Source organism: Lontra canadensis, unplaced genomic scaffold, assembly GCF_010015895.1.
Source record: "Lontra canadensis isolate GAN:19392208 unplaced genomic scaffold, GSC_riverotter_1.0 scaffold1, whole genome shotgun sequence".
NCBI classification, from domain to species: Eukaryota; Metazoa; Chordata; class Mammalia; order Carnivora; family Mustelidae; genus Lontra; species Lontra canadensis.
In genome coordinates this window covers 85,818,488-85,840,387 of record NW_022630995.1, presented here as the reverse complement: position 1 = coordinate 85,840,387, position 21,900 = coordinate 85,818,488, and the positions used below count along the sequence as shown (strand labels likewise).

The 21,900-nt window shown below is 37.7% G+C and overlaps 1 protein-coding gene and 1 pseudogene across 2 annotated transcripts in view; one reads left to right on the top strand and one right to left on the bottom strand.

Annotated features, from left to right (window-relative positions):
* The window catches only part of NUDT6 (nudix hydrolase 6), a 43,502-nt gene that overhangs the window by 1,648 nt on the left and 19,954 nt on the right, over positions 1 to 21,900 (bottom strand). The window contains exons 1-2 of one of the 2 annotated variants that reach the window (XM_032858238.1): positions 18,685 to 18,703; positions 3,163 to 3,217 (exon numbers count right to left, since the gene is read on the bottom strand). In XM_032858238.1, coding sequence (XP_032714129.1) covers positions 3,163 to 3,217; positions 18,685 to 18,696 — 67 coding nt within the window. In that variant the 5' untranslated portion in view covers positions 18,697 to 18,703. Of the gene's footprint in view, positions 1 to 3,162; positions 3,218 to 18,684; positions 18,704 to 21,900 lie in introns of those variants that run through there. The other variant, XM_032858228.1, reaches the window with a different exon arrangement.
* On the top strand, positions 4,181 to 7,150 carry LOC116871324 (annotated as a pseudogene).

The window sequence follows — 21,900 nt, the reverse complement described above, 5'->3', positions numbered from 1 at the left end:
ATTCAATGCTTCTGTGTCCTTGTTTGTCAAATAGAAAATTATATTTGCCTTCTCAGTAGTCCTACTGGTGAAGAATAGGCAAGGAAGGGGAAGTCAAGGAAAAAAATCTCAATTTCCACATATTCTGACTATAGATTGTCTTAATTGCCTACATATGCTTGTGGGTGTGTCTCCCCCCGACCCACTAAGAAACAGCTCTGGAAATATGCACAGGAAGCAAAGTGTTCTAAAATATAAGACATTTGTCTGCCATTTTGAACTACATGCTGACTTCCCCTTCCCTTGAGGTTTGCCATAGATTAAACATGGTTAGAACTTACTGTTTTAAACTAAAAATATGAAAGAATGTATGTGAATAAAAGGAAAACCTTTCTTAATAAGAAAAATAATTTTCAGCTTGGAATACAATATATGTTTGTTATTAAATCTGTTAGATTTAATTAATAAATCTGAGATTGTGGTACTAGTCTTAAATTTGCTGATTTCCCTTAGCTATTGTTTAAATGTTTATTTTTTTAACACCTTGAAAAATAACCATGGGGGTTCTGTTAAACTCTTAGTACCACTAATCCAAAGTCTGGCATTTCATTTGGAATCTAGCCTTTTTATGTATCATGGAGGCACAGGACAGACTAGTGAGTGGATCTACCCTACTAAGCAGTCACCTTAGCACTGCCTCGGTAGTTTGATCAATTTAATTTGAACCAGCATATCATTGACTGGACTAAAAACTGAATGAGTAGATAAGTGCTTTTCTAATCAGCGTATGAGTGACTCCTTCCACCTCAAGATGGAAATCTTTACCCCAAGGCTTTTTTGCCAAGAATTAAAAAAAAAAATTTTATGCCGATAAACTGCTTTATTCTGTTGTACTTTTATTTTCATGTACTGTAAGCTGAGCTGAAATAACATTTACTGTTTTATATGTTTAAAGAACCAAGAGGGTTTTGTTTTTATTTTTGCCGATTGAGAGCTATGTTTAAATATGTCACACACAGTGTTTTGTTTAGTTACAGGACAGTGAAATGGAATTTATTTTGTTATTTCTATTTTGTAATATTTAACAATAGGATTAGGTTGAAAGAAAATAGGAAAGACTGTGCAGCTTGTGGGTTTTCCTGGTGTTTCCCTCTGATTCTGGTGCACTGATGAGCTCTTGCAGCCCCCACTGCTTCATGGTCCTTTGACCATGCAGGAGATTCTCTTCCTGTCAATGGTAGTGAATTTTTTTTAGGAAGGCAATTTCTCTATTTTTAACCTTGTAGATACTTTCGTACTATTAGGGTATTATATTAAAGCCCGAAGATTGCATTCTGTTTTGTATATGACCCCCTTAGTTTTTTCAAGCACTATGGACAAGAGTGTTTCATTTACCTAGTATTATCAAAGAATGAAGGATTCCAAACAAATGTGTTTCTCAGTTAACTAGTGTTTACTACTTAAGAGCTAATATGAATGTGTGCACATTTGTGATGGCTGTATTCCTAAAGTATATTACATACTTTCCTAAATACGGAGTTTAAAGAAAATAATTTTGATAATTATTGGGTAATTTGACTTTATCCTTAAGAATAATCGATTGTGTTGTAAGACGGAAATGCTCTAATATAGACAGACATAATTTTTCAGAACTCTATTGTCAGTTATCATTTCTAGCTGTTTCAGGATTTTATTAGTTAATTAATAATACTCCTACACAATACAAGGAATGCCAGTGGCTGCTTTTCTTATAACTCCTCATGGCTTAATTCAGAGTTCACTTTTTTTTTTAATCTGGACTTGAAGAGTTCTGGAATATACTTAAAACTAAAACTACGCATACTTGGCTTGGAAATGTGCTTCTTCATTTGCATTAAAATGTAAGTATCTTGAAAATTCACAAAATCTGTAAAAACTCAAAAGGAAAAAGTCAACTGACTTTTTGAGATGGCAAGATGCAGAGGAGGAAGCTAAACACCTTCTGTAGCCTCATTTTTGCCTAATATAGATTGGGTAACGATGTAAGACATAAATTAATTAGCTCACACACACTCTCATATATCACATAAGGGTAGTGTGAGATTAATTAGGTGTTCCAAAATAAATGGCCCTCTCTTTAGCACTTGTACCATCACGAAATCTTCTTTCTACAGAAGACCCAAGCAAGGGACTCTAAGCAGAAGATCCATAAGTACCTGAAAACCAAAATTTGCTATGGATATATCTCATTGTAGTAAATTTACTTATGGTTTGTTAGGAGTTGGCTATGTACTGTGTATAGGGCATTTTAATCTGTGTGACATTTTTAAAAAATGAAGTTTCAAATATATATATGTTTTTAAATAAAATATTTAAAGATAACTTAGGAATTTGCCTTTATATATAAATGTTGGCTAAATAGGGGACATGCATATAGAGGAAAAATCATGGAAAATTACAGTGATACCAAATGAGGCATCTATTGATTTATTATGATGCAGACTGCATTTGACCCAGTCACAGGTCAGGAATAGGTGGGAAAACTCCATTTTTATTCTTTCTTCTGTTTATGGTAGATTCAGTAACAGAGTTCTTAGCTTATGTCACATTTCTGTTTGAAATACTGAGCTCAGGAAGTTGCTTTAAGGAACTCTCAGTTGAGACTCACTTGTATGAGACATTTTATTACGTTTTGGCTTCCTGACTATTTAAAATAAATAGCAGATAATATTTTTATAGAGGGGAATTAAGTCACTACTGCTCTATAACTGAGTTTATAAATACTTATTTTGAAGTTCATTTAAAAGTTACTATTCATTCTTGTGTGGTGAAATGGTCAAGAATTTGTGTTTTCTTATAGTTTAATTCCAGGAACAATATTAGTCATATCCAAAATCACCCTTAATGCTAAACCTTACTAATGTATATACAAAGCTTTTTATTTTCAAACACATTACTCTAGAAGCAACCCTAAGCAAAATAAGTGGTATGCTCCTAATGGTATTTTTTATACTATTGAGATAAGTTGTAATATTACAAGTTTTGCTGCTAACTTTATATTAGCCCTGAAGTAACTTCTCTGAAATGTCTCAGTCTAAACCCATTAGAAAATTTAAAATCTTATTTTCAGCTATAGAGCAAACAAAGTAAACATAAATTTCTGAACATTTCCAAGCCAATTAAAAATATGTAAGGTATACAGACCAATATCTTCTCCAGGCTCTGACAGGCCTCCTGGAAACTTCCACATATTTTTCAACTGCAATATAAAGTCAGAAAATAAAGTTAACATAGCTTCATTCACTAACACATACACCGAGACCCCACAAAATCCACCCATAATTGGTCAATCCGTTGAGAATTTATCTTTTGGTAATGGCATGTAAATTTCCTTCACCTTCCTTTTTCCACCCTTTCTTCTTCTCGGGGGTGGGGGGGGGAAACTGGTTACTTAAGAAATCTTTTCCTACCTTTTTCTTCAGGAAATAGAAGTGGTTTTGTTTGGTTAATGTGATAAATTCTGTATGAATAAAACAGTGGAGGGAACTATCTACTGAATTTGTGTAATTTTTAAAATTTTGCTGCTAGTTAACTATTAACAAATAGATGGATCTTACAGATGCTGCTATAAATAAGTAGAAAGTACAGTATAAATTTAATAACTAAAGTATGCTATTTTTAATTTTCACATTTATTTTCTGTATTGTGTGTCTAATCAGATTTCTCTTGTTCTGTGTGTTAATGATTTTATGTACATATGTAATTACTTTTCATGGGTAGAATGAATAAATTTGATTAGTTTAAGCTTGCATTGTTTTTTGTGTTTGTATCATTTCATATTTTGGTGGGGGGCAGGTGGGAAGATATGTTCTTAGAATGAGAGCACATATGGGAAAAATGATTATAAATATGAAATGGCATGGGACAATATTCTGAAGGCTGACATTTTCTTCCTGTTACAATTCTGTGTGTGTATATATATAGATATATATATCTATATATATCTATATATATATATATTAACATGACAAAACTGCAGAATGAAAAATTATTATATACTCGTAAAGGTCCTATGGCTTAGAAATAGTACACTTCATGCTTCATTCATAAAACAGGTTTATGGACCTTTTACTGGTGTGCTTTTTGACCCACTCATTTCCTGGATGAGTGCTTCATAAAGAATGTGTCATTTCCCAACTGTTCTAAGTTGGAGACCAATGGCATGGTTCCCAGTTTCCACAGACTGTTGATTGTGTGGGTATAGAATTCAGGCTTTCCATCCTTTCCTGTCTGGCTCAGACTTGAGATTAATTTATAAAGCATATTTTATTAGTGTATAAATATATCTCTATGCATATCTCTACATTAATACACTGTCTTTGGGATTTTGTTTTGAAATCGTTACAGAAGCTATTTCTATAGAAACTATCCAATCTTTTTCCTGATACAATGTTAGATTTCACCACCATAAATTCTATTTCTAACAAAAGAAATGTTATAATGGGTGCAGAAAATGCTTCCCCCAAACAATAACTTAAAATCTTTACCAAGACTTGACTATAGAGACTGTTGATTTAATTATGAACTTACTAGAAGGGGGAAAATTATAGATATAAGGACTAGAAACAGCTTACACTAATTTCATTTTATTATTTCATAAAACACAGGTATGGAAAGATTAACTATATATTTTTGTGGTACTCTGTGGCATTTTCTGGCACCACTTGGGTTTAAAGAGCTTATGTGAAAAAAGCTTTCTCCTCTCTTACAGAAAGCTTGAGCCTGCCCTTAGTTCAAAGTAGTAGATAGAAAGGCTTAAGTTAAGTGGTTTGGAAAACCTGGTTAATGTTGCAGATATGATCATTGGAGGGTTGAGTTTATCTTCTCACTTTTTTAGTATTAAAACAAACTTCCACTTAAGTCTTTTTTTTATGTTGTTAAAGATTTATTTATTTGGGAGAGAGTCTGTGTGTGCAGGGTTGGGGGAATGGGGGTGGCAGAAGGAGAGAGGCAGGGACAGGGAAAGAAGCAGACTCCCCTGAGCATGGAGCCTGACTCAGGGCTTAACCTCACAATACTGAGATCACAACCTGAGCCGAAATCAAGAGTTGGATGCTTAACCGACTGAACCACCCAGGCACTCCTTCCCATTTAGGTCTTTAATCCATTTTGAGTTTTTGTATATAGTGTTAAAAAGTGGTCCAATTTTATTCTTTGACATGTAGCTCTCCATTTTCCTAGCACCATTTATTGAAGAGACTGTCTTTCTCCATTGTATATTCTTGCCTCCTTTGTCATAAATTAATTGAGCATATAATATTGGGTTAATTTAAAAAAATTCCCATTAACTGGGCTTAGCAATACAAATAATAATAATAACAGCAACTTCCAGGGAAAATGGTGGAGTAGGAGGACCATAAGCTCGTCTCATCCCAACCCACACCTAGCTAACACAAGAAGTACCCAGCAGTTTGATGCTATTGCACCTCTGATAAATCCCTGGGAAACAGAAGGACAGCACCCAGCAGTCTGATGCTATCACACCTCTGGCAAATGCCTGGTCTGACTCAACTCAAGCCCAAGGCAGCCCCAGACTGGCGCAACAACATAGGGACCAAACTCTGCCCCCACAACAGAAGGAGAGAGCCATGCTTATACTATTGCAAAAGCAGCTCAATTACAACAGCAGGGCACACTGAAATACACATAAGAGACACCCCTAAAGAGTAAGTTCTGGTGAACAGGGCCCTCCAGGACCTTTTCTTCAAAAGGCCACTACTTTCAAGAGCAGGAGACATAACTGAATTTCAAAACACATAGATAGATTCAGGAAGTCAGACAAAATGAGGAGACAGAGGAATACGTTCCAAATGAAAGGATAGGCCAAAATCACAGCAAGAAACTAAATGAAACAGAGATAAGAAATATGTGTGATAGAGAGTTTAAAGTAATGGTCATAAAGATACTGGACTTGAGAAAAGAGTAGGGGACCTCAATGAGACCCTCAAGAGATAAAAAACATATGAAAGAACCAATCAGAGATGAACAGAAGAACTGAAACTAAAAATACACTAGATGGAATAAATAGACTAGAGGAAGCAGAAGAATGGATAAGCAACCTGGAGGACAGAGTAATGGAAAGCAATCAAGCTGAACAGGAGGGAGAAAAAGTATTAACAGAAAATGAATACAGGGAACTTAGCAATACTATCAAGCATTTTAACATTCATGTAGATGTCCCAGAAGAAGTGAGAACAGAGGGCAGAGAATTTATTTGAAGAAGTAATAGCTGAAAACTTCCTGAATCTGAGGAAGGTAACAGAAATCCAGATCCAGGAGTCACAGAGAACCTTTAACAAAAGCAAATTAAGAAGGTCCACACAAAGACACATAGTAATTAAAATGGCAAAAATTAGTGATATAGAATTTTACAAGCAGGAAAAGAAAACAATAACATACAAGGGAAACCCCATAAGGCTATCATCTGCTGGAGAAATCTTGACATTGAATGCCCAGTCTACACTAACCTAAACCGGTTGATAGGTCAAATTGTTGCCTCCATCACAACTTCCCCCAGTTTTGATGGAGCCCTGAATGTTGATGTGACAGAATTCCAGACCAAATCGGTGCCGTATCTCTGTATCCACTTCTTGGCCACATATGCCCATGTCATCTCTGTTGAGAAAACCTACCATGAACAGGTTTTTGTAACACCATTGCATGCTTTGAGCCAGTCAACCAGATGATGAAATATGACACTTGCCATAGTAAATTCATGTCTTGCTGACTATTGTACCACAGCAATACGGTTCCCAAAGATGTCAATGCTGCCACTGCCACCATCAAGACCAAGCATACCATCCAGTGTGTGGATTGGTCCTCCACTGGTTTCAAATTTGGCATTAATTATCAGCCTCCCGCTGTGGTACCTGGAAACCTGCTTAAAGTACAGTGAGCTGTGTGTATGCTGAACAACACCACAGCCATTGCCAAGACCTGAGCTCGCCTGGACCACAAGTATAGCCTGATGTATGCCAAGAGTGCCTTTGTTCACTGGTATTGGTGAGGGCAGAGAGGAAAGAGAGTTTTCTGAGGCCTGTGAGTACATGACTGCCCTTGAGAAGGATTATGAGGAAGTTGGTGTGGATTCGTTGGAAGGAGAGGGGGGGAAGAAGAACAAGAGGAATATTAAAGTTAATGTCACAAAGGTGCTGCTTTTATAGGGAAGCTTATTCTGTTTTGAACACTGAAAAGTTGTGCTCTGATCAGTTAATTTCTATGTAGCAGTGTATATTCTCATATACAATCACTGAACTATGCTTTAAAACACAATGCTTTGTTACAGACCCAAGTTGTCCATTTCTCTGATGGGTTTGAATAAAGTATTCCCTGGAAGAAAAAGAAGAAGAAAAAAAAAAAGAAGAAAAGAGAAGAAGTAAGGAGAAAGAAGAAATGAGAAAGAGGTAGAAGGAAGGAAGGAAGGAAAGAAAAGGAGTAGGAGAAGGAGAAAAAGTACAGATCTGCTAGCCTTTTCCTTTTGGTTCTCTTGTATGATCTTTCTTGGTCTTCCCTTTCACTTTGGTTGAGTGCCAGAAATTTGATTTTTATTTCCACTATTCTAATCTTTAATGCTACTACTCTCACTTTTCAGAATTCACAGCCATAATGTTTAGATAAATCTCACTACAGTGTTAACACTGTACCAAAGAGACAGAAGCTACTATAGAGATGTCTTAGTACATTTGTTCATTCAACAAAAATTTATGTAGGGCTAGGTATGGGGCATACAGAAATTAATGCACAATATAGCAAGAACAGTCACTCCTTCTCCATGTACCACTACATTTTTCTTATCACCTACCGCCAACTTATATATTATTTACTCATTTATTATTTGTATCTTACTCATTCGAATATAAGCTCCAGATGTAGAAATTTCACTTTGTTCACTAATGTTTCCTTAGTGCTTAGAACAGAGCCTGCAAAATAGTATATGTAGTATCAGTAATCTTTAGTGAACGAATGCATAGTATCCTACTATTAACTCAGTTCTTTAGTCACTGTTTAGTTTTTTATTTCAAAGGATTGGCATATATAGATAGGAAAGGAGAAAGGATGAGTTTTTAGGGTCATTTTTGGATTTGTGTTTTAGTGTATGCATATGCTTGTGGTGAAGGTTAAACTTTCCTCTACGAGAAACACTTTACACTATTCCTAGGGTGAATGAGGCACTTAAGGGAAAGGAGAAAAACTGGCTCAGATGTCTGAAAATAATGCTATTATTTATGGTTAATAGCTATCACTCATGCTTAAATTCCACCTAATACCACAATTACAGAACTTAGATATGATTCAGTGTCTCACTTTGCAGTTTTTATTACAATACTAAACTATACACAAATACTGTTTTTACATTTTATTGCTCAAAAGATACTGTCATAACTTAAAAAGAGTTTTTAAAAACTCTAAGCAGGAGTATCATTCCAATTAATTCATAAGGAAACCAAAGTCTTATATAATTTGAATTTGTCCTATTAGCAGAGGGGGATCACAGCTAGATTCTGAAAAGTAGCACTTTCTCATTCTTAAAGAACCAATCATTAGCAAGTTTGAAAATCAGCAAATGAAGAGATTGGAAGCTCAGTGTTATAGTTTACTGGCTCTCTAACTTGCTTGTACCTTAATCACCTGGGGGTGCTTCTTAACACAAAATTGTTGAGCAGCATCCTCAGCATTTCTGATTCATCAGGCCTGGAGTGAGGCGTAAGAATGTGCATGTCTCTCAGTGCCACCCTCCACGCTCTTCCTCCCCTCCTCCAATACTGGAGCTGGGACCCATCCAACCAGCCTCTGCTTTGCCAGCTCACTCCCTCGAGGCTCCAGGAACAGACTGCAAGGCTGGAGCAGGAAGAGGGGACCAGCCCTTTCTGTCTGCCTCCTCCGGGCTTTCCATACGCTTGTGGCTCTGGATTGCCTTAGAAATGCCGCTTCCTTCTGACAATAGCAGTTCCTTTCCAGAGCATCGGCCAAATGCAGTTTGCAATTCTCATAGAATTTCCAACATAAACTTCACTGTGCACCCCTTCCCCAGAGCCACCAGGCAGCTGAAGCCTCCTTTTCAGGGGTGTGGGTTCTAGGCCCTTTCGAGTTCAAAGATACCAGCAGCAGCTGAATAGCATTTCTTATTTTGCGTTAGCTATGTGTAGCCCCAAATGAAGGGACGCATAACCCACCAGAATGGCATAAAGATTACTTGAAACTGAAGACATCTGAGATATAGCAAGATGAAGAAAGAAGCCTTTTCTGAGTTGTCCTTATCTGGTTAAAGGCAGAACTTTCTGAAAAGAAGGTGCCATATACCCCTTGGTGCCAGCTTCCAGCCAGGAAGGAAACAAATGTTCAGCACCCAGATGGGCCACTGCGTAATCAAACATCAGAAGGTGCCATGTGTATTTCACACAGAAGTCCTATTTCTCCCTTCCCCTTTTCCTGATATACAAACCCCTACTCCTGGTTGTTCAAGGAGTACTCCCCAAACTTTCATATTAATCTGCTGTCAGTTAATTCACAGGCTCCTCAAGCACCTAAGCTCATAGAGGAAAAGTTCTTTGTAAGAGTACTTTAAGACTTAACTCTGGTTATGTTTCCCAGCCTGTGAAATGAGGATGATAATAGGTTGCTATGCTGTTTTAAGTAGCTACATAATATAGAGCACAAGTCATAATCTTTTCACTGGTGTAGGGTCAAGCCTCAATTCTGATGACTGCTGATTAATCAGGGTGATGGCTGCTGAAAACTGGGGTAGTTGTGGCAACTACTTAAAACAATAAAAAAGTTTGCTATATCTACTGACTCTTTCATGAATGATTTTTCTGTAGCATGTGATGCTGTCAAATAGCATTTTGCCCACAGAACTTTTTCCAAATTGAAGTCAATTTTCTCAAACCCTGCTGCTGCTCTATCAACTAAATTTATGTAATATTCTAAATCCCCTACTGTCACTTCAACATTCCTCACAGCATCTTCACCAAGGGTCCATTCCATCTCAAGATTCAAGATGGCTACATAAACAACAGATTTTTAATTGTAGATGAAAAATTCTTATATTGGATCATTTTCAATTTGCCCAGGTCTATCAGAAGATTCACTAGCTATGGCAGCTCTAGCCTTTAAAAATGTATTTCTTAAATAATAAGACTTGGAAGCTGAAATGAATCCTCGATCCATGGGCTACACAATGGATCTTGTATTAGCAGGCATGAAAACAACATGCATCTCATTGTACGTTTCCATCAGAGCTCTTGCATGAACAGCTGCACTGTCAATAAGCAGTCATATTTCAAAACAAATCTTTTTTTCTGAGCAGCAATTCTCAGCAATAGGCTTGAAATATTTGGTAAAACTATGTTGTAAACATTTTACATTTAGACTTTGTTGCTCCATTTATAGACCACAGGTAGAGTAGATTTAGCATAATTCTTAAATGCTTTGGGGAGTTACACCAAGATGGCAGAGAAGTGGGGGACTGCTTTACAACCGGTCCCTGAATTTAGCCAGAAATCTACCAAGCCACCCTGAACACCCATGAAATCAGCCTGAGATGTAAGATTATACATGTCTGGATCTCCACGGGGGCAGAGGATCATCAGTCAAGAGGTACACAAGATGTAGCTGGGATTGTGCAGACAGATATCAGAGGATAAACAGAAGAGGGAGGGAGCCACCAGAAGCAAGCCACTGGAAAGTAATACACCAGTACAAATGTGCCCTGCACTTGGGGACCCACAATAGCTTGGAGACCAGAGGCTGCAAGACTGGAAGGGACTGATAACAGGGCTCAAACAGAACAAAGGGGCTTAAGGGACAAATGCTGGGGACTGGTTGGTTGCAGGTATAGACCTAAGCCCATGGTCCAGGGACTGGCTGCAGCCATCACTGCCAATCAAGGAGGGACTTGAGTCAGTGATCCCTGGGGCTGGTGGCTGGGTGCCGCTGCAGCCAAGAGGACCCAGCCGGGATTGGAGCCCATGGTCCTGGGAACGGCAGCCACCAAGGGGGCTTGCTTGGACCAGGATCACTCTCAGTTTTGGTGGCACGGGGTACAGAGACAAGTGGGGGCCTCGGTCAACAACTGAGAGGGTTGCTGGGGGTGTGCACTGCCTGTGGGAGGCTGCAGTATTCAATGGCACTTGCAGAGGGGGAGTCTGTGTGTTCTGGAGGATTCAGAGAGGAGCAGACTGTGGTTTCTCCCTGAGGTGGAGTGCAGTTTACTTTGCTCTGGACTCTCTGAAAAGGCATGAGAAGCCTCCAGAGAACAAAAGCCCAAAGAACTGGTTTCAGTGGAACCCAGTCCCTTGATGGGGCGGGGGGGGGGGCGGGCAGACCAACTCCGCCCAAGCAGGACTGAGAAACAATGTGCCAGGCCCCTCTCCCAGCAGCCAAGCTTATAGAACAAGAGGACAACAACCATAGGGTCCCCATAAAACTGTAAAACCCCAACACCAGGGGAAAACAAAGCTCCTGGTATTGCCTCACAGCCTGTATATTTCTTAGATACAACTTTTCTCTTTATTTTTAATTTTTTTAAATTCTTTCCATGTTTGTTGGTTGTTGTTTTTTACCTCCTTATCATTTCAACTAGATGTTTAATACAACATATTCCATAGTAACTTTTTAACTTGAACTTTTCCATAAACGTTTTTCTTTTATATCTTTATGTATATATATATATATAGAGAGAGAGAGAAATAAACTTTAATATAAGCTTATATAGATATAAGCTTTTTTCCCCATTCAATACTACCTTTATATACATACCCATTTTAATTTTCCTGTATCTCTGGGAAATAGAGTTCTCTAACAAAAAGAACAAGATACACCCAGGAAGAACTGAAATACCCTTCCTTACCCATATAGAGGGATTGTAGCCATCTTCTCGACACTACCCCCCCCCCTCTAATTTTGGGTTCCTTTTTTGTTGTTGTTGTTGTTTTGTAACTCTTTTTGTTTGTTTTTGTTTTGTATTTTATAAATCTTACTCTTGGGTCTCATTTTGGCTGGGTTTGTTTTTTTCTTTTTCTTTTTGGTGGTGTCTTCTGATTGCTCCGAACCTTCACAGGGTGCACATTGCTTGGATTGTGGATGATATTTTCAGCTGTACATCTCCCCTCAACCACAACTCAACAGAATGACTGGGAGGAGGAACACCCAACAAAGAAAAGACCCAGAGACAACGGCCTCTCCTGCAGATCTAATGGATATAGATCTAAGCAAGATGTCAGAAATACACTTCGGGGTAGCAGTTATGAAGACACTAGTCAGGCTGGAGAAAACTATTAATGGCAACATATATTCCCTAAGGACAGAAATAAGAGTGGATCTGGCAGAACTTTAAAATGCTATCAATGAGATACAATATAATCTAGATACTCTAACAGGGTAAATGAGGCAGAAGAACGAATTAGCAATATTGAAGACAAACTGATAGAAAATAAGGAGCAATAGGAGGCCTGTAACAAACAGCTTAAAATCCATGAAAACAGATTTAGAGAAATAAATGATGCCATGAAACATTCCAGTGTCACAATTATAGGGATCCCTGAGGGGGTGGAGAGAGAGAGAGGACTAGAAGATATAGCTGACCAAATCATAGCTGAGAACTTCCCTAATCTGGAGAATGAAATAAGCATTTGTGTCCTAGAGGGAGAGAGACTCCTTCCCAAGATCAAGGAGACCAGATCAACCCCAAGGCATGTAATAGTAAAACTCGCAAATCTTAGGACCAAGGAAACCATTTTAAGGGAATTTGGGGGAAGAAATTCCTTAGGTACAGAGGGAAAAACATCAGAATAATGTCAGACCTGACCACAGAGATCTGGTAAGCCAGAAAGGGCTGTCAAGACATATTCAGAGTACTAAATGAGAAGAATATGCAGCCAAGAATTCTTTATCTGGCAAGGAGCTTCTAGGACTGGCAGAAACAGAAAGAATGTGACCACTAAGCCAGTCTTGCAAGAAATATTAAGGGGGGTTTTATAAAAGGAGAAAGACCCCAAGAGTGATATAGAACAGAAATATACAGATAATCTATAGAAATAAGGACTTCAGAAACATTAACAATAAAATCTTATCTTTCAATAATCACTCTAAATATGAATGGTCTAAATGCTCCCATAAAACTGAATGGTTGAAGATTGGATAAAAAGATAGGATCCATCCATATGCTATCTTCAAGAGACTTATTTTGAACCTAAAGATACATCTAGACTGAAAGTGAAGGGATGAAGAACTATCTTTCATGCCAACAGGCCTCAAAAGAAAACTAGGATAGCTATTCTCATATCAGACAAATTCAATTTTAGGCTAAAGACTTAGTTAGAGATACAGAAGGACACTATATCATTCTTAAAGGGTCTATCCAACAAGAAGATCTAACAATTGTAAATATCTATGCCCCCAACATGGGAGATGCGAACTACATAAGCCAACTGTTAACCAAAATAAAGAGACATATTGATAATAATACATTAATTTTTAGGAGACCTCAACACTCCACTCTCAGCAACAGACAGATCATCTAAGCAGAAAATCAACAAAAAAACAAGAGCTTTGAATGATACACTGGACCAATGGACCTCACAGATATATACAGAACATTCCACCCTAAAACAACAGAATACTCATTTTTCTCGAGGGCACATGGAACTTTCTCTAGAATGACCACAAACTGGGTCACAATTCAGGTCTCAACTGATATCGAAAGACTGAGATTGTTCCCTGCATATTCTTAGACCACAATGCTTTGAAACTGGAACTCAATCACAAGAAAAAGTTTGGAAGAAACTCAAACACTTGGAAGCTAAAGACCATCCTGCTCAAGAATGTTTGGGTCAATCTGGAAATCAAAGAACATAAACAATTCATGGAAACCGATGACAATGAAGACACATTGATCCAAAATCTATGGGATATGGCAAAGGCAGTTCTAAGAGGGAAATACCTAGCCATCCAAGCCTCACTCAAAAAAAAATAGAAAAACCCCAAACAGACAAAATATCTTTACACCTTAAGGAACTGGAGAATCAACAACAAATTAAACCTGACTCATGCATGAGATGGGAAATAATTAAGATTAGAGCAGAGATTGGAGCGCCTGGGTGGCTCAGTGGGTTAAAGCCTCTGCCTTCAGCTCAGGTCATGATCCCAGTGTCCTGGGATCGAGTCCCACATGGGGCTCTCTGCTCAGCAGGGAGCCTGCTTCCTCCTCTCTCTCTCTGCCTGCCTCTCTGCCTACTTGTGATCTGTCTGTCAAATAAATAAATAATCTTAAAAAAAAAAAAGATTGGAGCAGAGATCAATGAATTAGAAACCAGAGATACAGAAGAACGCATCAATGAAACTAGAAGCTGGTTCTCTGAAAGAATTAATAAGATAGATAAACCACTGGCTAGACAAATCTAAAAGAAAAGAGAAAGGACCCAAATTAATAAAATTATGAATGAAAGGAGAGAGATCATGGCTAACACCAAGGAAATAGAAACAATTATCAGAAATTATTATCAACAGCTGTATGACAACAAATTAAGCAAACTGAAAGAAATGGATGTATTCCTAGAAACCTACACATGACCAAGACTGAAACAGGAAGAAACTGACAACCTGAATAGACCCATAACCAGTAACGAGATTGAAGCAGTGATCAAAAACCTCCCAAAAAACAATAGTCCAGGGCCTGACGGATTCCCTGGGGAATTCCACCAAACATTTGAAGAAGACATAATAGCTCTTCTCCTGAAGCTGTTTAAAAAAATGGAAATGAAGAAAAACTTCCAGACTCCTTCTATGAAGCCAGCATTACTTTGATCCCCAAACCAGGCAAAGACCCCATCAAAAAGGAGAATTTCAGACCAATATCCCTGATGAATATGGAAGCCAAAATTCTCAACAACATTCTAGCTAATATAATCCAACAGTACCTTAAAAGGATTATCCATCATGACCAGGTAGGATTTATCCCTGGAATGCAAGGGTGGTTCAACATTCTTAAATCAATCAATGTGACAGAACACATAAATAAGAGAAGAGACAAGAACCACATGGTCCTCTCAATTGACACAGAAAAGACATTTGACAAAATACAGAATCCTTTCCTGATTAAAACTCTTCACAGTATAGGGATAGAGGGAATGTTCCTCAACTTAATAAAATCTATCTATGAAAAACCCGATCTATGAAAAATCCATCTATGAAAAAACGATATGAAAAAATATTATTCCCAATGGGGAAAAGCTGACAGTCTTACCGTTGAGATCAGGAACACAAGGATGCCCCCTCTTGCCACTACTGCTCAAAATAGTACTAGAAGTCCTAGCAACAGCAATCACAACAAAAAGAAATAAAAGATATTCAAATTGGCAAAGAAGTCAAACTCTCTCTCTTCCAGATGACATGATACTTTATGTGGAAAATCCAAAAGATTCCATCCCCAAATTATAAGAACTCATAAAACAATTCAATAATGTGACAGGATACAAAACCAATGCACAGAAATCATTGCTTTGTTATACACTACCAATGAAACTGTAGAAAGAGAAATTAGAGAATCAATTCTATTTACAATAGCACGAAAACCCATAAGATACCTTGGAATAAACCTAACCAAAGAAGTAAAGGATCTATACTCTAGGAACTACAGAACACTCATGAAAAAAATTGAATAAGGCAATTATCTTACTATCTTTCCATCTTAAAAAGATGGAAAAACATTCCATGCTCATGGATCGAGAGAATAAACATTATTAAAATGTCTATGCTGCCGAGAGCAATCTATACTTCCAACACCATCCAGATCAAAATACCAACTGTAGTTTTCAAAGTGCTGGAACAAATCCTAAAATTTGTATGGAACCATAAAAAAACCCAAATCACCATGGAAATGTTGAAAAAGAAAAACAAAGGTGGCGGCATCACGTTGCCTGATTTCAAGCTATATTACAAAGCTGTATGGTACTGGCACAAAAACAGACACATAGATCAGTGGAACAGAATAGAGAGCCCAGATATGGACTCTCAACTCTCTGGTCAATTAATCTTCGACAAAGCAGGAAAAAATATCCAATGAAAAAAAGACAGTCTCTTCAATAAATGGTACTGGGAAAATTGTACAGTTATATACAGAAGAATGAAACTCGACCATTCTCTTACATCATACATAAAAATAAACTCAATATGGATGAAAGACCTCAATGTGAGAAAGGAATCCATCAAAATCCTAGAGGAGAACATAGGCAGTAACCTCTTTGACACTGGCCACAGCAACTCCTTTCAGGACATGTTTCTAAAGGCAAGGGAAATGAAAGAGAAAATGGGCTTTCGGGACTTCATCAAGAGAAAATGCTTCTGCATAGCAAAGGAAACAGTCAACAAAACAAAGAAGCAACCCACAGAATGGAAGAAGATATTTGCAAATGACACTACAGACAAAGGACTGATAGCCAAGATCTATAAAGAACTTCTCAAACTCAACACCCAAAACCCAAATAACCAAATAAAAAATGGGCAGAAGACATGAACAGACACTTCTCCAAAGAAGACACACAAAAGATGGAATGGCAAAAATTGACAAGGCAAGAAACAACAAATGTTGGAGAAGTTGTAGAGAAAGTGGAACCCTCTTATCGTGTTGGTGGGAATGCAAGCTGGTGCAGCCACTTTGGAAAACAGTGTGGAGATTCCTCAAAAAATTAAAAATAGAGCTACCCTATGACCTTGCAATTGCACTACTGAGTATTTACCCCAAAGATACAGATGTAGTGAAAAGAAGGGCCATATGTACCCCAATGTTCATAGTAGCAATGCCCATAACAGTCGAACTGTGGAAAGAGCCGAGATGCCCTTCAACAGATGAATGGATAAAAGAGATGTGGTCCATATACACAATGGAATATTACTCAGCCATCGGAAAGGATGAATACCCAACTTTTGCATCAAGATGGGTGGGACTGGAGGAGATTATGCTAGTGAAATAAGTCAAGCAGAGAAAATCTATTATCATATGGTTTCACTTATTTGTGGAACATAAGGGATAGCATGGAGGACATTAGGAGAAGGAAGGGAAAAATGAAGAGGGGGAGAAATTGGAGTGGGAGATGAACCATGAGAGGCTATGGACACTGGAAAACAAACTTAGGGTTTTAGAAGGGAGGGGGTGGGGGGAAGGGTGAGCCTGGTGATGGGTACTAAGGAGGGCATGGATTACATTGAGCATGGGTGTTATACACAAACAATGAATAATGGAACACTACATCAAAAACTAATGATGTACTGTATGGTGACTAACAGAATATAAATAAATAAATAAATAAACAACAAACAAACATGCCAAAAAAAAAAAAAAAATTAAAGGCCTTGGGATTTTTAGAATGGTAAATGAACACTAGTTTCAACTTAGAGTCACTAGCTGCATTAGCCCCTAACAAGAATGTAGGTCTGGCATTTGAAACTTGAAGCCAGGCATTGACTTTTCCTCTCTGGTTAGTAAAGTTCTAAATGGCATCTTCTTCCAATAGAAGGCTGTTTCATCTACATTGAAAGCCTGTTTCTTAGGATAGCCACCTTCATTAATGATCTGAGCTAGATCTTCTGGATAACTTGTTGTAGCTTCTGTATCAGTACTTGCTGCCTCACCTTGGAATTTTATGTCATGGAAATGACTTCTTTCCTTAAACCTATGAACCAACCTCTGCTAGCTTCAAACTTTTCTGTGGCTTCCTCACCTCTGTCAGCCCCCAGAGAACTGAAGAGAGTGAGGACCTTGCTCTGGATTAGGCTTTGTCTTAAGGGAATGTTGTGGCTGCTTTGATCTTCTATTCAGACCACTGAAACTTTCCCCATATCAGCAATAAGGCTGTTTCACTTTCTTACCATTTGTGTGTTCACTGGAGTAGCACTTTTCATTTCCTTTTAGGACTACTCCTTTAGCATTTGCAACTTGGTTAACTGTTTTGTGTCAGAGGTCTAACTTTCACCCTGTCTTGGGTTTCAACATGGCTTACTAAGCTTAATCATTTCTAACTTTTGATTTAAAGTGAGAGATGTGTGACATTTCCTTTCACTTGAACACTTGGAGGCCACTGCAGGGTTATTAGCCTAATTTCAAATTGTTGTGACTTGTAGAATAGGAAGGCCTGAGGGGACAGAGAGGGAAAGAGAGAGATATAGAGAGGTGGGGGGTGCAGAGGAATGGCTGGTAGGTGGAGCAGTCAGAACACACACAACATTTATCGATTCGGTCTGTGGTCTTATATGGGCACACTTTGTGGTGGCCCAGAACAATTACAATAATAACATCAAAGATCAAAAATCACAGATCACCATAACAAATACAGTAATAATGAAAAAGTTTGAAATATTGTGAGAATTGCCAAAATATAACAAGAGACACGAAGTGAGCAAATGCTGTTGGACAAATGGCATTGACAGATCTTGATGGTTGCCATAAACCTTTAATTTGTAAAAAACACAGTATCTTGGGAGACAATAAAGCAGTACACTATAAAAGGAGGTACGCCTATATTTAGTTTTGACTATTGTCCTATTTTAAAAGTATAACTCAATTCTTTCCTTTTGAACTACTGTAATACATATCACTCTAGAAACTGATTTCTACAAGCTGAACCTGTTAAATCATTTTTCTTGGCAGGTTTTGCAAGGAAAAAAACAACTTACCTCCAAAAACATCACATTGTATAGGTCTGAGGTAAGACAGTTCAGCTATAGCTGCCAGGGAAGCTTCTTTTCTTTTTTAAGACTGCAACCAATTTTTTAAATTATTAGACCTAGGTTTGTTTATGAATTTCTGTATTTTAAAAAACAAGTAACTACATTGATTCTTATTTGATAGCTCAGCCAACTCTGAAAAACTGCTTAGAGTGGAGTAGTCATATTAGTCTGGCTGTTAAATAAGAACAAGAGATCAAAATTGTTGAAGAGGAAGGGAAGAAATTACTTTATCAGGGAAAGAAGCTCGGAATGGCTAAGCTGTCATGGAATATCCCTTGGCTAGTCAAGTTGGCAGATGCTGATAAGAATTCGGCTTTCAAATGTCATACACACGCATACAAAGTAAAAAAAAGTAGAATAAAGGATCAGAGGTCTAGTTCTCCACGTATAGGGCCAATTTCTTCTCTAAATGATATATCTTGTACCAAAATGGAGTATGTTTACATAATTAATAATTTAACTTCCTTCCAACAGGTAACCTACATACAGAGAATAAGAGAACTCATGTTCCCCCACGTTCTATAAAATGTTAACTTTCATTACTACACATAGAATTTGGGGCACAACTGAAGTTTAACATGTTCTAAAACAATTAAGCTCAAGCTTTTCTAAAAAGGACACATACATATTCACAATCCATGAACTGCAACAGATAAAAAGCTCTCTGGGTGTTTATCTTGCATTCCTTTTTTTTTTTTTAGAGAGAGAGAGCGTGCATGCATGCACACACCTGTGTGCATGACTTGGGGGGAGGGGTAGGGGGAGAAAGAGAGAGAATCTTAAGCAGGCTCCATGCCCATTGTAGAGCCCAAAGCAGGGCTCAATCCCATGATCCCATGACCTAAGCCAAGATCAAGAGTTAGACGCTTAATTGAGCCACCCAGGTGCTCCTATCTTCCATTCCTAAAGTGGTATCAGAGAAGTCCTCACTTCCAAATAGTTTACTCCAAAGAATGGTTAACTGATTCAGATCTAGACATGTGAAGAATATAGATTATTATGATTCAACTATTATCATGTCTCAACTCCTCCAACCTCTTTGGCCTATGACAGACAACAGGTGTGTGTTACTCTTCTTATTTTTCAGCTACTTCATCCCTGTCAACTATTTATACCAATGATGCCTGAAATTATTTTCCTTTTACCTTTTATGTTTTTAGAACATTGTGTTCAGTTGTCTCTTTCATATGTTTGGTATGTACCTATTTTTCCTGGAGTGGCACCGTGCTATATGGCATGACTCCACAGAGCACAACTTTATAGAATAGATAGAATTGTAGCTGTATGGAAGCCATGGAAAGTCCCCCCACAAAACCTCTTAAAGAGACCAGTGGGGCTAGGCCATGCAATCTTAGACTCAGAATATCAATATCTTCCTTGTATCCACTCCTGTGGATGAAAGGCACTGCTTAGAGCTTTAAAATACTGTGGGTCATGATGGTGGAAACTGTAAAAGAAATTCATTATTTAATATGTTTCAACTCACACACCTTTTTCGTACACAATAACTCATCAGGAGGAATGAGAAGAAATGTTTGAGTACTCCCACTTAAACATCTCTTTCAACCTCACCTCATATTCTCTGTAACGAATTCATCATTTCCCCTCTACCAATATCCCTGTATCTGTAGAGATACCATTACTCCAGTCCCACCCTCAACTCAAAAATACCAAATGATTTAAAACTCTCCTTTTTCTTAACTGACAAATTAACTGTCATCAAATCTAACATTTAAGAGTGGACCAGATTTTTGCCATCATTGCATAAGGGTAAGAGATGGAGGTGAGGAGGTGAAATTTCCTGACTTATTTCTTTTCTCATTGTATACCAACAGAAAGACTGTTGGGGTGCCTGGTGGCTCAGTAATTAAGCATCTGCCTTCAGCTCAGGTCATGATCCCAGGATCCTGCATCATGGTAAGCATGCCCTGCATCGGGCTCCCCTGCTCAGTGGGAAGCCCGCCTCTCTCTTTCTCACCCCCCCTGCTTGCATGCCCTCTCTTGTTGTTTCTCTCTCTGTCAAATAAATAAAATATTAAAAAAAGAAAGACTTACAGACTGTTTTTAAAGGCTTTAAGGGCTTAAAGCTTGTTAAAGATTGGGAAGGTGAAAAGAAAGCCAGAGTAGCAATACTCATATTGGGCAATTAGACTTTAAGGCAGACATTGTAACAAGAACAATATACAATAATAAAGGGGACAATCCAACAAGAAGATATAACAATTGTAAATATTTGTTCACCCAACATGGGACACCCAAGGGCATAAAACAGCTAATAACAGATATAAGGGAACTAATCGATAATAATACAATAATGGTAGGGAACTTTAACACCCCACTTATATCAATGGGCAGATCATCTAAACAGAAAATCAAAAATAAACCATGGCTTTGAATGACACCTTCAACCAGATGGATTTAACAGATATGTTCAGAACATGCCATCCTAAAACAGAATACACATTCTTTTCAAGTGCACATGGGACATCCTACAGAACAGATCACATATTAGGCCACAAAATAAGCCTCAACAAATTAAAAAAGATAGAAGTTATTATACCATGTATCTTTTCTGACCACAGTGCTATGAGACTACAGATCAACCACAAGGAAAACTCTGGAAAGACCACATACACATGGAAATTAAATAATGTGCTATTAAACAATGAATGGGTCAACCAGGAAATAAAAGAAGAAACACAAAAGTAAATGGAAACAGATAAAATTGAAAACATAATGGCTCAAAACCTTTGGGATTCAGCAAACAAGGTTATAAGAGGGAAGTTTATAGCAATATAGGCCTACCTCAAGAAGCAAGAAAAATCTCAAATAAACAACCTAACCTTACACATAATGAAGCTAGAAAAAGAACAAGAAAAAACTGAGTTTACTGAATTAATGTTGAAGTCTCTTGTTCTCCTAAGCCAAAAGAGGATATTACTTTGTTGCTATTTTAAATTGTCACTTAGAAAAACAGAAATGGAATGATAAGCTCAAATGAATAAACCAGTGGCATATGGACCAAAAAAAGAAAGAAAGAAAGAAAGAAAAAGAAAATCCTAAAACCAGCAGAAGGAGGGCAACAATAAAGATTAGAGCAGACATGATACAGAAACTAAAAAAAAAAAAAACAGAACAGATCAATGAAATCAGGAACTGGTC